Below are 18551 nucleotides of genomic sequence, written 5' to 3'. Positions count from 1 at the left end.
GAAAAAGGAGGCAGGTTATCACCAAACACTTTATAGTGGACTTCTGTGACACAAGGTATAAGCCTTTACCATAAAAAGTTGAATAAAGCCATTTCTTTTTCCGCAATATTCCAACTATTATGAGTGACAAATGGGGTCGATTCGGAAACTTTGCGAGGTAGCGTATGCGCTCGCGCATTCTCACCAAAAGACATTGTTCAAAAAGCGACGCTCTGGATATGGATAGAATGTGACAAACTCTGTCAGAGTAAATATGGTTTAATAAATGAATTAGCTTCATAAATAATGGCTGTAATGACATTTTAGGGGACAATAAGCCTCAGCGTTGTCAGGAAATAGTTGATGTATGAGTTTCATGCCTCAGCGGTTCCTCAAAATGAATAGGCTTGGGAAGATAGCAGGGGCCTGCAACCAGCCTATTTCCCTCGAATTATCTACTTGTTGTCAATTTGCACAGTGGAATTACACATGCAAATTGGACTGCCTGCACAAACACCACTTGGAGATGATAAAAACAAATTAACAAAGGCTATAGAAGGAGGATTTATTTCACTGGCTAACCCAGGTCAAGCAATACATGTATTTTACAATTGTGTGTACCCAATTTTGGTGTAATTATATCAGCAAATTATTCTTTGTAATCTTATTATTTTTTTCCCCCCCAACCTTCTCCTTACACACATAATTAACTTACTTCATATCCTCGCGGAAAAAAAAAAAAAATCAAGCTTTTTTCTGCATCAGAGCAACGCAGTTTAATCTGATTTGGGGGTTTTTCGTTCTCGTCACCTTCTTGCAGAGAGGAAGGTGAGAGGTGGACGGTTTAGTGGCTCTGTTTAGTGTAACCGCTCGGTGAAGGAGCAGACGACTCCACGCAGCACAAGTCACAGTGTTCAACTATAAATAATCGCCTCTTAACATCCTCCCTCATATTGGGGAGGAAATTAAGAGTCCCCGGACCTCCACGTTTGCTATTAGATATCTCATTTACTTTGTACACACAGTGCTAATCTGCACTAATGAATTCTGCCACACCAAGCCAGATCGAGATGACTTAAAATTATTACCACTCGCGAAGATATGCCTTTTCCTCATTTAAAAGCTCAATTTGGCTGGCTCGCAAAAAACAGTCTGTCACAGTAAGATACTAATAATTAGGGTTTTAAGATGATTAGTTTATCTCTGTGCTCTTACAGTCCTGCCTCTTATCCGCCGTGGCCAAAAACTTAATAAGAGGCTCTAAGTTTTAAACAGCCAACTCCAAATTACCAAGAAATGACGGAAATAATGAACTGGAGCACATGCCAGAAAGAGAGAGAGAGAGAGAGAGAGAGAGAGAGAGAGAGAGAGAGAGAGAGAGAGAGAGAGAGAGACGGATGGCGGGAGAGCTGAGAGACATTAATTCAAGTGTGAAATAGAACACAAAGTCTAGTAATCAATAAGGAAAAGATTCAGACCTGTAATGCCAGCATTTGTTTGGTATTAACAGGACTTTGTGACTCTCATTTACCTTCATACGCCGCCGTGCTCATCAACTTGTCACACCAGTAATGAAAGTCACAATAATGCTGAGTGAGTGAAACCAGTTAGTGCTTCCGCGTTTTAGAGGATGAGATCGAGATTTTACATGTTGGAGATGACGTTCAATATAGCGTAAGCCTCATCATCCCAGTTTAATACGCACGGCATCTCGCAAAGCCGGACTGTGTAAATCTCTCTCTTCTTAGGGTTCAGGGAGGTCAAGGGGAGCGCAAGGTCTCCAGGGATATGTTTTTAACATTTTGACATCTGGGCGTCAAAACCTCAATACTTTTTTTGTTAGCAACAAAAACGCGTCGGTGGCACTGAGTATCAAAAGCTAGCATCAAATGTCTTTTTCAGTTTGTTAATGGTTTCTGATTTTAGGGCTGCAACTTTATATTATTTTCATTTATTTTATTGGTGTATTTGATAAGGGGCAGTGCACATTAATAAAAGCATTGCTGTAAATGTGCCAGAGTTAGCCAAGAGGCTATTTTTCATCTGTATAGTCCCAAGGCAGATGTTACATTCATTCATTATCGATCAAGCCGTCGATTATCTTTTCGATTAATCACCTTGTCTTTTAAAATGTAAAAAAATAGTGACATACGCCGATCACAAGATCACCACAGCCCATAATGGTGTCTTCAAATATGTTGCCCGACCAACAGTCCAACACCAAAGGGATTCAATTTAAAATACATTTTTAGTTTATTGTTTCAGAAGAAAGCAGCAAAAAAAAATAATTAAATGATTACTCATTGATGCATTTTGTTGTCAATTCATGTTGTGTGCATGGATTAAAGGTGTAATTGGGACGTTGTTTCATGTGCTTTAAGTCATACCGCTGCTGCTTTTAGACTGTATTTCATTGAGACAAAGTCTCTGTTAGATGCTTAACATTCAAGAAGTTAAATTAAAAGAATAGCAATTTATCAAAAAATAGAAAGTTATCAAAAAGAAAAACGTTTGTTTTGGCATTGGCACCAAAATGCTACTGCAAAGTATTGAACCAGTGAACCAGTGAGTCCTACACAACACTGCTGGTTCACCTGAGATACTTCTTCCAGAAACTTCTTCCCCACACAGCGTCCAGCCTGCCTGCGCCTGGCTGTTGACCCCTTTTTTTATATATACATACATTGGTGTTATAGGTCTCACTCTTTATTATACATTCATATGGCACACAAAATACAGGCTGTAATTTATGTAGATTATTGGCTCTGCAATAAGATGCAACCAAAAGAAAGCCTAATGTGAATGAGTGTGAAAGAGCAATTTAAGGGTAGATGTGCCTGTGCCAGTGCCAGGGGCTATACAAGATTTGCATGCTAATCATTCTAATAATAATGTAATGCCCAGAGCGCTTTGAGCAAATTGCGAACCACTGGTCATAGAAGGCGGCTTATCTCGCCGAGAACATGACACAAATATAGGTGAACATTTGAATGATTCCTGGTAATTCACGGACCTGTCAGAAACCTGGCTCACCTCAATTAGAAATGCTCCACAACAGCTTGCTCTTGACTTTACTTCACTGCAAAGACTCTCTCAGACGGCTACAACTCCTCACATGTGTTCACGCGTCTGTTCTGAGCTGTAAATGACAAGATAACCGAAAACTTTGCAGCATAAAACCGCTTTGCTAGCTAAAAAAAACTATAATTAAACCATAACCGTTAAACACAGTGCTTAAAAAAACAGCCAATGAGAGCTTTAGTCTAGCCCTCGTGCTCCGCTGCCCAGCATTTACAAGCACAGTTCCGATTGGATGACGCGCAGAACGTTCAGAGTTTTCAGCCAATCGGTGCTTTCTTATCATAAACGTCACAGTGTTTACCCGGAAATGAGAGCCTGCTCCAGTAGCCGCTGTCAACATCCATAATTTACCCATTTCTGACCGTTTTTAGTCCATCCAAATGGTACATTAATGTATAATTTGACTGTAATCTACTGACTCGGAATGTACAGCGGACTCCTGCCCAAAGGCTTAACCGAAGACGACCTCAGTCCAGATGACGAGGAGGATGCTGTTGAGGAGAAGAGAGAGGGAGAGACGTGTGAGGGCTCTGCAGAAAAGTTGATCTCTGCCGGGGAAAACACAACAGCATCGGCGGTGGAGGCACAGTCGACTCACACCGCCAGTGATGCGGACAGTGATTCCAGCTGTATGCCTGGTATATCCCAGGAAATGTGGCAAGTATGTGGATTTGCTATGCAGTGAGCTAAGATTAGCATTCATTCTGTGAAGTGCAAGCTAGCTGTAGTGTGACTGTGTTGTTGTTGTTGTTGTTGTCAGTAAGTTTACACGTCCTTCTTGAGCTATCAAAATGTAAATAAACGTTTTTTGTCGCCTTGTTGGACTACATATGTGTGTATCATAACATGATATGTGTACAGTAGAGGGAGATCTAAGGTTGTGGTGGCCTCAGTTTGTGTATTCAGTCAGTGTGTGTGTGTGTGTGTGTGTGTGTGTGTGTGTGTGTGTGTGTGTGTGTGTGTTTAAGAAATTCCAGGATCTACGGAAGAAGAATGACGAGATGAAGACAATGAAAGTTCCCAGACGAAGAAAAAAAAGAAGACGACATAAGAAAGGTGTCAGTGATAATACAATGCAAATGAATTGCTTGATACTGTGAGTTGATGTTGATGGCGGCTTCTGTAAGTAGCCAATGTATTTTGTGAAGTCTAGTGGGTGAAAGTCGAATCCGTCTTTATGACAAAAGGAGATACAAATATTAACACTCTCACCCATTTTACTTCAGGCCACCCTCCTAATGCTGTGTGTAACAGAGCACCTGACTGGCTGACCTGTTGTACATGAAGTCTTTTGTAAAGATGATCGTTTATTTGTACCCTACAAACCTGTAACTGTGTTTATTGTGTCAATCAACAGGACCAGAGAGTGAGGAGCCCACAGAGACAAGGTACCAAATTATTATGTCCAACCAGTGCAATTAATTTATACAACAAAAGATTCAGGTAATTCTTCACATGCAACTGTGGACTGCCAGAATCAAAAGCTTATGAACCTCAGATGACAAATGGCACAACCACGAAAAAAGCAGACATGATTGCTGTAATGGTCGATCTAACACAAGCAAGTACGTTTGCTGCTGATGCTCATAACTAATTGACAGGAATAGAATCAGATGGCTAAAAAGCTATTGCATGCTTTAGAAAATGGCATTATGTGTGATTGTTGTAGGCATGCAAGAAACAGAGATCATTCATAGTTCAATAATTAGCTTAAACATCTATTTGTCAGCAAGTTTGCATCATCAACCGGTGTAGCATCACAGCTGTATAGCGTTAAGGGAAGTTTAATGAGGCAGAATGTGCCAAAATGTACCTTTTCACCAGCACTGATGGTGTTACCATGCTGCTTGATAGACATATGGATTCTGATATCGGCATATAGCGATAGAAATTCCAGTTGGGTTGCATGTAATGAACATTAACTCACGTTCTCTCTGTCGGCAGAGAGCGTCAGGAGGAGCGGGAGAAGCACTGGGATGATCTCAAGCAGCACTTTGGCGTAAACGATCGATTTCATCCCCCCGCGTGTTCCAAACCCCCTCCGAAGGTAACAAAGACGGCTGCCTCCCAACTTATCTGCCGAGGTTTAATACTGTGTCAGTCGTAGCTGTTAGTAACACCTTCCCGTCCTTTGTGTTTCCGTGCCACTGTATCCCCCTCATTGTTTTACATGATATGACACGTGGATTAGAAGAATCCTTTCGCTTACTCAACCTGACACTGAGATGAATATTAAGGATTATGTTTGGCTACATTTAGTGATAAGATTAGGGTGAATCTCCTTTCTCGTGTGCCTGAGATTAAAGTGAAGTGTAGGTTTTTCTTCTGCGCGAGGCCTAATGAAAATCTACATTTTGCTTGACAAAGAAGGGAGGGTTAGAGCACCTGATACAGCGGCTGTGACTGCGGCTAGAACACTTAAATTAATTGTTAGATAATAAACGGGCATGTGCCACTGCTGTGGAATTCATAATTGAAAGAAATTATAACTTACTTTCTTTCATTCTGACACATTTCTGCACTTTAAGCTGAATGAATGCTTTATGCAAAGGCTTGCAAATTGCCAATGAAGCATAAAAAAAATATTTGCAAGCTTGATGAACATTATAGCTGACCCAGTGAATGGGTACTGTTCTCATTTCAATTTGAAATCCTTTTAATGATTATTTTGGAGTATTTTGTGCTTAATTTATCTAAGAGCAGCATAAAATTGAGTTTTTGCTGATTTTAGCCTCCTTTTGAATAGGGCAACTATGAAAGGATAAAAAGAAATGATTAACAAGCTGAATGAAACAGAACTTGTCACATCAACATAATGAGGGGGCTCCTTCATCCCTCAAATGCAGTTCCTTGTAATTAATATATCATATTTTTTTCTTTCACACAGTCATTTGAGGAAAAAGCTGTCACAGCAGCCAGATGTCATTAATTCATCTCCCAGCATTTCTTCAGTGACCTTAAAAACATGTTTCATGGCATAAAGGATGATGGTCTGACAGCTAGAGTTGTGTGTTGTGCGATCCAATACATGATAATTGAGATCACGAGTCAGGTTGTGTCAGTGTCGGTTTATGTGCAGGATAATAAATTATATATAAAGCAAAATCAAGCAACTAGAGTCACGGAGAAAATTGTTCTACTAATTCTGCGTTTTTAAGCCTGATAGCATCGCCCTCGTACTTTAACAGTTGAGCCAAGGTCCTCAAACAATACATCAGAGGGGACACATTAATAATTACAGCCTCTTTCCAGTGTTTTTTTTTTTTTTTAGCATGATGAAATTTGGGAGGCAGAAGAAATCTGGTGCTCGGCTTCCTCAGATAGGCTCATCACAGCAGAACTGCCTCGCCATCAGTAACCGGGGGCCTCTCTGCACCCCCCTTCTGCTTAGGCCTGTAATGGAAATGTGTAATTAAAGAGTCACATTTATGTTTGGTAATCTCCTGTAGCATTTCTAAGATTTCCCCACTAATATCCAATCAGAAAGGTTTTCATTTGTGAAGGGAAATCTACATATTTGTAGTAATGGCAATCATATTAAAAATAAGGCCCTGGGGACTTTTGAAGTTACTCTTTGATTTTTTTTTTTCCTCTCTCTACCCCTATTTAAAAAAAAAAAGGAAAAAAAATGATTTTTTTTTTCTCCCCCCTCTTCTGCAGTCCGGCCTAGAAAAGAGCATAGAGACGGCCATAGCTGAAGGGGACATTGCAAAGGCGGAGGAGATGAGCGACAGACTCGCCACTCGAGAGGTACGTTGTGCTGATAAGAGATCTTTGGGGGTGCTCCCGCTGTGACAAATCGGGCTAATGGATCCGTGGCCATTTCTGCTGCAAAGACATAGAGGAACAAAAACACACACGCAGACACCCACCATTCAGTCCTGCAGCCCTTTTCCATTGAGTTAATGGAAAGCCCTCCCCTTAGTTTTGAAGTGCTGCAGTGTCTAAAGGACTTTTGGCTCTGCTTTTTAATGAAGGGTACATTGCTTTCAAGCCAACTGTTAAATCATTCTCCAGGTAAGAGTTTCATACCTTTGAAGTGTACATGTCCCTTAATGCAGTGCCTGAAGTTTTGTAACTAACCGCCTTGGCAGGCATCAAGGATCAAGTGGTTTGAAAGTAATTTAGCATAAAATGTAGCCCAACACACATGTAATTGTGGCTAAAAAGACACACAGCTGCGGTGTTACTTCTCCACCTGGGGAATTGCCATGCTAGGTGCATCAAAGTTGAACTTCTTTGTTTCATGATGCATGTTGCTCACAGCATCCCATGAGCCTTTTTTTTATTTTGTAATAATAGCAACACAAACACGTGTAACACTCTGGGCTCAGGTTTCGTTGTTGGATTGCAATAGAGTTGCAAAGAAGGCGGGGCTAATGGTTCAGGAAATATTCCATCTCAACATAGAAACTCAGGAGGCTCCCATATAATGTAACGATGAGAAAATCAATCCCACTATCATGTCTGTACACTAAAGCGAAGCGAGAGCCAGCAGCTGGTTAGCTTAGCTTAGCATAAAGACTGGAAACAAGAGGGAAAAGCGAGTTAAGCTCTGTAGGACAGCAGCACCTAAAGCTTTTGTGCAGAACACAACAATTTGCCGTGTTACAGAAGGTTATGTGCCGAAGTATATCTTAGTGGTGACCAGTAACTTCCTGTTTGTTGCCAGGCAACTGCTCCCAGCGACATAACTGAATTTTTAAGCGCTGTGATTAGATGTTTCTCCCCGATATTCACCCTAGGAGTCATATTGAACTTCTCTCCTCGTGTTTTTATGTCCAAAGGCTTGTACCTTTTGACTTTTTATCAAAGAACCACGTTTTATGTCTTTTGCACTGATGCAGGGATGCTCAATAACTGCATCTTTCACTTAAACTATACCATAACAAACCAAAAATCAGAGTAGAAAACATTATCTGACCTTCAGACTAGATGTGTCACCCAAAAAGATGATATTCAGTCAGTAAATCTTTTAAGCCTCACCCTCTTGAATGAATAGTTAGGCTCCAACAACAGGGATCTGTGTTTAGAAATTGAAAACAAAGCAGTTGTACTGTTCATTGAATTGGCATTACATGCGTGGCCCCGGTATCTCCGGTGTGTAATGGACATTAGCGTGCAGCGTCAGAGCCCTTATATTCCCATCTTAACTGCTAGCAGAGTGGTCAAATATGGGGAAGTTAAACGAAAAGCTCTCGTGAGTGGCACCTGCGCTGTACTTTGAGAAAGCCTCTTAGAGCGCCGGTGGATTGGTTTTAGCCTGAGCCGAGGTTCTCGCCTCCCTGGCACCTGACTCGCATCTTGCCAGAACCGTGATGGGAGCGTGACAGCGGTCTGGCAGCCACAGCGCCTTGTTTAGCAGCGATAACTTCATTTCACGAGAGTCTAGTCAATTGACCGGTTTTGAAAATCCCCAAAGACGTAAAAGTTCTTTATCGTTCGCTTTTGAAATACAAAGAAAGTCTTTGCTGGATGTAAGGGGAGTGTGGAGAGAGAAGTGGCAGCGAAAATAGTTTGAAGGCTTCTGAATCAGTTAGAAAGGGATTATATAATATCTTAAACGGTGCAGCCTGTAATGCAGATAGCATTAAGACCAATGTTTGTTTACCGCACTCCTGTTCACTTTTGACAGGCGCACTCTGACAAACATTTAGAGGATCAATAATCCCCGCTGTGGCCAGAATCAATTTCAAGGTTATAATTGAGTGGCTCATTTGGTACGGAATGGCTTAGATGTTTAATTTGTTTACGGTCATAACACCAAGACATGATTGTGGCTGGCTTTTCACCGGAAGAATAGGAACAGGTTTTCTTCGCAAAAAATGCAAAAGCATTCCGACAGCTGTGAAGAACTAAAGAGGCCTGTTTGTCCCTCTAGGCATTGTTTTGTTCAGAAAACGCTGGTACATGCTGGATGACAATGTTTCAGTGTATTTTCATCCTCAATCTAACGCTTTCCCACTTATCTCCTCAAAGCAAAGGGAAATGGAAGGGAGATAGAGAGCTTGCTGTCAGAATCCCCCCTTTTATAAGACAGAAATGTTTGTTTCTGCTGCTTTTGGCTCCCTCAAATCAATTAATGATTTCCATTTGCTCCACTTTCTTCTTTTTAATCTGAACATTAAAACAATTTGGTAAAAAAACCTGTTTTGAAGGCTCCTTACAAATTGTGAGATATGTGTTCTTTCATCTGTCAAACTTCTGAGACGCGCTGCTCGGATATTGCAGGTTGGGGTTTTTATTCTCATTACAGTTTTTCAATATTTCCAGAGGCTGTAAGTCTTTGTTTTAGATGAATTCACAGAGACATGCTCCGCTTTTAAGTGAAAGTATTAACGCCCCCGAAGACAGCACGAAGAAATCACATCCCCTTTTAGGTAACAGAATATTATTTATGTCTACATTGCTTAGACAAAGCTCCCTAATGTATTCCTTTAAACTGTGCAGATAGGGTGTCTTTCCTCATAAAGATGTCTGTTGATCCTGCTCAACACGTTTAGATTTCCTTTCACAAGCCGTAGAAGACACAAAATAATGTCAAAAAACTTCTCGCCTCTAAAGTAGTCCTATAGTTCAGTAGAGTAAAAGGTGCAAGTCGTCAAATTAAGAAGACCGGGTCTCCATCCTTTGACTGCTGCACATTAATTTGCACTGCTGGAAGTTGCATCTGGGCTAATTAATGCAGTAATTAGCATAACATGGAGTGACTGACACATATGGTTTGAACGGCTCAGAGCCTGTCAGGAGGCTTGATAGCATCCAGCAGCTCATAGATGACAGATTGATTTTGCAGCTCTTCCTGCTAAATGAGCCAGAGCAAAGAGATGATAACTCATCAGTACTGCAAAGCACAGTGGGGCTTCCTGCGTCGTCTAAAGTGTAGTGTGGCCTATAGGGGAATGTGTAATGTATCGGTTCAGTACGTACACAAAAGACACAAGTACGCATCTTAAAGGTTTTACTAAAAACTGTAGTAGATTCCGGGTATCTCAGGTTATCTGGTAAACTGTTTCACACTTTAGGATTTTGATCCAGTAGATCTACATCTATGAATATGGGCTGAATTTTGATTGTGCCAAGTATTATATTCATGCTGCTCTTTAGCTCTCAAACAACTTTAAATAGTCCGGTTCCAGGCCATTTAGGCTTTAATATATATATATATATATATATATATATATATATATATATATATATGACTTGCTGTTAAATACTGAACCATATTGGCAATGTTTAAAGGCAACATGAGTAGGATTTGTCGGTTGCGGTTTGTTAATGCAACATTCAAAGTTGGCCCCTCCTCCCCGTCTCAACGACACCAGAAGCACACGCCCCCTTTAACCATTTAATGATTCAAAATGCCTTATATTCAAATTAATTAATTTATTGTGTTGAAATATATATCATCTTATTGTGTACAAGCGGTAAGCCAGCCTGTTGTTGCTCAGAAAGACCATGGTAACATAAATTCTTCATTGTATCATAGCTGATCATATTTGTTTTTTAGATTAATTGGCATTTGACTTCTGAACAATTTCTTGAAACATAAAATTAACTGAAAAAGGGTAGCCAAAAGATCTAACCTTTTTATTGTGACTCCATTGAAGCTTACTTACCCAATATGAAATAGTTCTGGCAAGTTTTTTTGTTTGAGGCAAATAGAAAAAAGTTTAAAAGTGAAATGTGCTCAATGTCGACGGACACAAACAAACCAAATCATCAGCATAGAGAAAAAGTTCACCATCAACTGCCGATTTAATATTATTTACATAAATTCAAAAGAGTAACGGTCCTAAGATTGATCCTTGGGGAACTCCATGTGACCAGTCCTAGTTTGTATAAGGTGTCATATCTACATACTGAATGAGATTACTTATGTATGATTTAAACCAACAAACTACAAGGTTATCACACCCAATGGCCATACATTTAATACATCAAATTAAATAATTTACTGTATGAAAAGTCTTTTGAAGGTCCATCAGACCCAGACGATATTCTGAACCCAGGTTGGTATTGCCAATAAAATTGTGTGCTAAACATATGATGATCCTGTGCAGAGAGAATTTGTATCGGTGTCTTCATTCAAAATAACTTCTGCTGTACAGTTCTTTCTTTGTCACACTAACTAACCTTCTCATTGTAGTATTTCATACAACATCATCCTGACAACAAATAATTTCTCCCTCGCCCTGTTTTCTTTTTAAAACACAGAACCACTGAGGTCTTTTGAAATAGTCAGGAGCTGTACTTTATATATAGTAAGTGGGCATATTTCACCACAAAAGACTGTCACGGCACGTTAGAGTTTACAGTTCCCCCATAGCACTCATCACAGCTATTAGAGTGGCATTACCACTTCAAAACAGAAACTCTCTCAGTCTCTAACAATAGGGGCTGTCAGGTCCATTTCATTACTTCCAGGAGCTGAAGAATATGAAAAATAAAAAGTAGTTGCATGGCTGCTGGCTTCTCCTGCAAATGGCACCACAAACAAAGAACCCTATATGTTCCAAAAGGCAATTTTTATTTTCAGTCTATGCAGTGAAAAAGAGCTCGGTACAATGGAGGATCAGTATATTAAAGACATATAACTGCTCAGACATATTCATATTCATAGGTCCTTGACTCACTGGCTACATTTCCATCCAATAAGCAGTCTCTGGCTGTAGTCCAGTTCAGGTTTAACTTAGGTTCACTGACCTTCTACTGTAGTAGTGATGCTTTCATTATTGAGGTAAAAGAACACACAATAAAGGGCAATAAAGGTATCGTAGACAAAACGCCACTTTGCAGCATGTGGCTCTGGATGCGTTTACATACAAGAGGTCGAACACTTGGCTGTTTTGTCTCTTATTGTCAGTCAGTTGTTTCTGACATTTCCCCCAGAAATAAATAGTGAATAAATGGTGCGTTACAGTATAAAATCGCACCGTGCTCGTGTTGAGTTGTGCACAGTGTCACTGTTCTTTGTGTCCATGTTGTGCTGGCATGTCACCTGATTGCCTGAGACCGTCTGGCTCAACGACCCCTAATCTAGCCTCATTTTGGACCAGTGGCTTCCTGTACTCTGGATGGCCTTTGGCTGGTGGTTTAAACCGAGATTAACCCGTTCAGCCTAAACTGTTTAAAAAGGGCTCCCTCCTAATTGGTAGATCTCTTAATAAACAATACTTAACCTGATGAATATGTATTAACTGGAGGCATTTATGGTGTCTGCAGCATTTGAACTGGTTATAATATCCCTTCATTACGGCCCGGCTCGTATTTCAATAGGAGCGGCAGCTGAAAGGAAAAGCCCCACTGTCCTTGAAATCTACCCTTTGGAAAGCCTCGCTTAAATGCTGTGAAACAAAGGTGTCGCGGCATTTTGTCGGAGGAGACATGGTGGCTTAGTGGAAACAAAGAGCTGAACTAAGAGCGTTTCATGATATTCACATTATTTAGCACCTTTCTTTTTCTTCTCCCCGCCACCTTTTCCCTGCCATGCCCCGTGTTTGTAATCAAAAAAAAATTAATGAGCAGCGCTTTTGTGGAAAGTGGGCTTTATCAGATTCTGGCTCTCCCCGCCCCACATCGGAGGAGGAGGCTGACCCCCCCACCCCCCCACCCCCCCAGGCCACATTGCAGAGAGTTTAGGGAAACTCTCCTCTTTGTTCATTTTTCCTTCAGCATAAGCAATTTATCACTGAATGAACTTTTATTGTATCTCTGGATGACTCACATTAAATTTTCGCCCATTAATTTTGAAATGGATTTTGAAATGGGTACTAAGCTTTTATCAAATGCCTGGGAATCTCATTTGGATTATTGTATTTCATTAATTACTTGATAGACAAAGCATACTTTTCAATGTAGATTTGTGTGCTGTTTAATTAATTAGCATGTTTTCTCTTTTAATTAAAGCCATTTTTTTTTTTTTTTTAAATTAAAGCCCACAGCAAAACACATATATAATTTGTTTGTAATTAGGCCTTAATTGGTGGTAGTGGAAGCTTAGCACCCTCGTTTTCTTTTTTCATGATTGCCATTTTATTGCCAGTCACTCATTAATTAAACTGTTTTTTCTAATTAGCTTATAAAACTGTTGATGGCATATTATTGTAAGTGTGAGTTCAAAGCTTGCTAATAAGCCTACCCTACTCAGAAGAGGCAAGATAATGGAATGTGCACAAAGCAGGCGAACTTTTAGAGATTTTTTTTTTGTCTACTCCCTAAAGATGTCATGTCATGTGTATCTAGCATCAGATTACTAATAGAGAAAAATGTGGACATGGGTGTTTCACTGTGCCTTCCCTGGAGTGCCTTTCTTTTTGCTTGCCATGTAATTCTGTTTGTCAAAGTGGAGGCAGGATTATAAGAAACAACATGGAGGTGCATTGGTGTCGTGTCTGGACTATTGTCATTGTTAATGCTTTCACATTACACATTGTTCAACGGTGTCATTGAAGCAGTTACCATTAAACTGGTGAGCAGAGCTGCAGCGATTAGTTGAGTAATCGAAGCGTCAACTGACCAGTGGATGTAACTAAGTACACTACTGTACTTAACGACACACTACTTAGTAGCAGCCACATTTCAAATGTGTTGATTGTTTCATAATTGAAAGACAAATGTTCTTTTTACTCCACTACATTTATATATAGCTCTTTGTTAGTTTACATATTAACATTTGCCATGCAACACATATGATGAGCCGATGAAATATGAGGCATTACTGTATATTAAACTACCCAGTAGTGTAGTAAATATTATAGTCGGGCGACAGAAAAGGATTCTGTAACTATTTTGATAACGGATTAGTCCTTTATTGCATTTTTCCAGCAACATTAGCTCCTTTCCTGTTTCTTAAATGACTGACTAACAGGTTTGGACTGTCGGTTGGACAAAACAAGCTCTATAAAGATGTCACTGCGGGGAATTTAATGGACATTTCTCACTATTTATTGACATTTTGGGACCAATGAATCAAGTATTTTAAGTTATAATTAAGAGTTAGTGGACTAATCAGTAATAAGACCAATCATTAGTGGCAATACATTCAGTTTCAGTACTTCTACATCTAATGTAGTACTTTAACAGCGTGGTTTTGCACCTTTTACTTCAGTAAAGAATCTTAACGTTTCCTCCACGACTTGGATTAGCAACAATTTTGGTAATCCATGAATAGATTCTGTTCTTTGTTGAACCCACGAGGTCTGCATGTTCACACCGAGTAATAATCACATCTATTGTCTCACAGGAGACCTGAAAGGGGTTGATTTGTATTCTTTGCGTGTCCTTCAGTCTATCGCTTCCCTTGTGTGGAAATGAACTGGCTGAATGAAACGTTGCGTCCCGTCCTCTTTAATGCAATACGGGTGGTATTGATTGACCTCTCGATCTCTCGACCTTCCCGATGTCACTGCGACGCCGGGGCTTTGCAGCCAGAAAGACATTTTTTTTCTTCCCCTTCCTCTGCCTCAGTTCTATCAAATTACGCTGAAATAACACACAAGCTGCCTAATCTGATATTCATTCCTTTCTTATACAGCCCTGCTTTCCAAAGTTGACTAAGGCCACATTATTTAGGCATTAAGGTAGTGTGATAAGGGAATTAGGCTGGTCATTAATCGTTTACACGTCAAATGCAGCAGAGCAGCTCGGGGAGGTGATTTAGCGAGGCAAAGCCATATAGCCCTTGTTAATCCACCTCTCACACGTTTTAATTGGAAGAGGCTTCCTGGATAGGAAATTTATGAATGGGTTTAAGGCCATTTCTTCCTTAAAGCCATCATTTATTTCGTATTGTTAATAGGAGCTTTAACACTTTATCCACACGGAGATGTATTTTTCTCCTCTTTCATTCAGCTATTGTCTTTTCTCACTTGCTGTTTAATTGCCACAGTGTTTCTGTGGAGCCTGTGCTGCTCATAAAGACTTCCTAATGCTTCTTTTCTTCGTCAAACACCTCCGAAATGACGCAATGCAACAGACACGCACACAACAACAGAGTGTGAAACTGTCATTAAGATAGACTTGCTTTATCTTGTGTATGGCTTATACAGCAGCAATGCAGAGTTTTTCCTTTTTTTTTTTTTTTTGGTATTAAGGCCCCATGTTTGGGTCTCCACTTGAATCTCCATGACGACCCAAACATGAATGAACAGAAAACGGTACTATTGACTTAACCCTCCTCGTGGCCCTAAGCTGCTGCTGCTGCAGTGCCAGCATTGTGCACCATGATTTTTTTTTTGCCCTCAAATCTTCCAAAGGTCAGAGTATTAATCCTCTGAATAAACCTTGTTTTTAGCGGGCTGTGCCCGGGCCACACGAGAGAGAGAGAGAGAGAGAGAGAGAGAGAGAGAGAGAGAGGAGAGAGAGAGAGAGAGAGAGAGAGAGAGAGAGAGAGAGAGAGAGAGAGAGAGAGAGAGAGAGCAACACGGCTGTGATGGACACCTAATTGTATATTAACACGTGGGGTGGAGTGGGAAGAATTTCCTTTTTTAGGAGCCACATAAACAAAGAACGCATGAGGTTTCCCGTCTCCAGCTTTGTGCTTTCATTCTTATTTTTCCCCCCAGCCTCTGATGTGAAAGGATTTGGCACTAAGATGCATGCAAAGGGGAGGCGGTGGAGGAGGGGGGGGGTGGAAAAAAAATCCTGAAAAGTGGATCAAAAAAAAGTAAATGAAAAATAATGTCATATTACTGAAAATATGAGAGGCTAATTTGTGCCGACTTTTTGCTAATTTTGTTCTCGCCACAGAAAGAGGAGCCGTCACCTGCTCGGCGCACAGCGCTGACAGTGCCAGTGATCCATGAAATAAGCTGCCGCTGGCTTTGTTCAGATAAGAATGAACAAATCTGCACAATGTACTGCTCTCGGAATCTCATTTTCATACTTGCATGCAGGCTAAAAGAAATAAGCTGTTTGCAGGCTTGATTAATCAGACATTTGAGGTTTTTTTTTTTTTGTCTCTTTGATCTGTTCTGTCTCCTAGGTAACTTGGTTGACATTAATGTTGAGCCCCAGTAAAGACAATCAGGGACTGGAGACTAAACTGATAAAAAAGGGAAAGACCTTTAATGCTTTAAATATAGTAAACGCTGTGTTGTGAATTTCAAAAAGGGGGGAAATGAGGGGCACGGACGTGGGTTTTAATTTAGCTTTCGGAATGTTTGGGAAGGCGTGTTTTCCAGACCTTTTGCATTTCAAATGCAACCCCACAGGAGAGCAGGTTAATGTGGGTAATCCTGGTGTCGGAAAAAAGAAACAGCTCTGGCTGTAAATCTCCAAATGAAACCATTTAGCATCACGCAGTTTTCATTTGATTTGCTCCCAGAATGAGCTAAAGTAGGGGTTTTATTTCCCAGCAAACACAGAGAGAGGGCAGGAGCTGCTCTCAGATTTGTCAACAATTTAATAAACGTCTGGCCTATAATCTCCGCGTGCATCGCAGACACTCGGAAGCATTTAGCACCTACAGCACTCCCATCAAGGAGCAGGGGGAAAAAAAACCCTGGTGTGGTTTTATCTGCTCGCAAATCTCCGATAAAATGTAATAGCAGTCACCCGCTATAACTCTCTTTAAGAGGGGAAAACATGATTTGAGGAATTTAAAACCTATAAAATGGCAAAGAACTGGAGAGCTGTCATAGTATGTACGCTTCAGGTTATGCAGACGCTTTAACAAATCTTCCAGTGACTGTATAGATGAATGCCTTGAGGGCCCAGCCGGAGCCCAGTACTTGCAGTCAGCCGAAGCCCATTATCTTAAATCCAAGCAAAGTACCATTAATCTTTTTGAAAGACCTTTATGGCTTTTAATGTATCCCAAATTAGAACATTTTACACCCTTGGTTCCTGAAATATGTGATAAAAAGCCTTTAGAGTTTAATTTTTTCCTGCCTGCTCGCTCTGACCTGCTTAATCCCAGCATGCATTAGGAGATATTTTAGTTTCAGTCTTTCTAATAAAGTTTATCCCACTTAATTATAATTGAAACATTTTTTTTTTTCCAGCAGGTCTTTCTTTTTTTCTTCTTCTTTTTTTCAAGTGGCGCAGTGGTGGCACATTTCTTCATTACCTTAAGACCCCCCCCCCCTTTCCCCCTGATTGTACTGTGAATATTACAGAGAATTACCCAAAGTTGGGTGAAATTGTTCCAAGTTGTTTATCAAAGTTTGCCTTTGCTTGAATAATAAACCTATCTCAGGAGTGACAGAGGAAGCAGGCTTTTTCCCTTTGTTTCCCGTGCTTCTGTGTGACTGGGTTATTGGGATTATTCTGCTTCACAATACATACGTCCTCCACGGGATTTGAATGTTTGGCCTCTTGCAGTCCACGGTCATTCTCTTCACTTCTGATTTCCGGGACTGCCTGCAGTACTCCAAACAGAAATAAAAGTCTCTCTTACACTGGTGGCGATGAGGGGAAAAATGCCATTGCAAGGTTTTTGAGACGGAGGGGGGAAAATGGCAAAATGCTGAACGTTGTTTCACATTGTTTATTTATTCATTCTGTTATTTCATTTGCACATTAAACAAGAAAAAAAAAAAAGTAATCAAAAGTGCGAGACTATAAAAAAATAGGACTTCCTCTTAAAACACATCAAACAAAAGGCAAAATAGACCAGAATCATTTTAATAAAAGGCTGCTCCTTTAATTATGGAGCTACGGAACACTTCACACATTATGCTGCATCTCTTTACATTTAGTTTCATTGACTATTGCCCAGGACATGTTTCCAGTATGTTATGTGTTGCTGATTATAAACAGCTTGTTCTAAAAAAAAAAAAAGAAAAGAAAAATGCAGGAAGTACTTCAGAAATCTAAATCTCAACTACTGGTTGTTTTCATTATTAATCTGCCAATTATTTTTCCTTAATTTATTGTTTGGTCTCGAAATAGTCCGAAAATTGCTTGTTTTTTTACTGACCAACCATCCAAAACCCAAAGTTCAGTTAAGAAAACCAGCAGATATTGATATTTGACAATATCTGAACTTCCAAGTTGCTCAGGATACAGTGAAAACAAAGCCAAACATGTCTATAATAATGATAATTAAAAATGGCATTATATGCTCATTACACACGTACAATTCCCCGATATTACTCTTCACCTGTTCTACCTTTAATCTATATTTTCACAATGCTGCTGCTTCATCTTGTTGCATCATGTTTAATGCATCGGTTTCAGTATACGTGATGTGCTTATGTTTCTCTTATGCAAGAGTTACTTTGGTGTGACGTACTGTATGTTCAATTCTTATCACTCGTCCTAATGTAAAGTGGGTTCAGTTCCAGGGTTAGCAGGACAGCCTTCCTGTGTGGTGGAGCTCACTGCTGCGGTGCAGAGGAGGCAGAGGACGCTGACGACAAGCCGCCCTGTCACATCAGTCAGAAAGCTTCTTCTCGCCGCAGACTGATTTCCATTCTCTAACGGGCCTCTCCTCTGTCTGCCTCTAAATAGCTGGCCGTGAAAATCGCTCAAGCCGCTGATTGCCG

At 40.3% G+C, this 18551-nt stretch overlaps 1 protein-coding gene across 1 annotated transcript in view; it reads left to right on the top strand.

Moving 5' to 3' along the window:
* The first annotated feature begins 3367 nt into the window (after nt 1–3367).
* Nucleotides 3368–18551, top strand: part of fam204a (family with sequence similarity 204 member A) — a 15874-nt gene continuing 690 nt past the window's right edge. Inside the window, exons 1-6 of the mRNA XM_068718781.1 lie at nt 3368–3721; nt 4038–4116; nt 4418–4448; nt 5005–5107; nt 6721–6810; nt 18517–18547. Of these exons, the coding sequence (XP_068574882.1) occupies nt 3485–3721; nt 4038–4116; nt 4418–4448; nt 5005–5107; nt 6721–6810; nt 18517–18547 (571 nt within the window). The 5' untranslated portion in view covers nt 3368–3484. The remainder of the gene's footprint in view (nt 3722–4037; nt 4117–4417; nt 4449–5004; nt 5108–6720; nt 6811–18516; nt 18548–18551) is intronic.

Source organism: Cebidichthys violaceus, unplaced genomic scaffold (assembly GCF_023349555.1).
Source record: "Cebidichthys violaceus isolate CVI_PGR_0920_01 unplaced genomic scaffold, fCebVio1.0.p SCAF_10, whole genome shotgun sequence".
Classification (NCBI taxonomy): Eukaryota; Metazoa; Chordata; class Actinopteri; order Perciformes; family Stichaeidae; genus Cebidichthys; species Cebidichthys violaceus.
The sequence above is the reverse complement of the archived record's forward strand: the minus strand, read 5'-3'. Positions and strand labels throughout refer to the sequence as shown.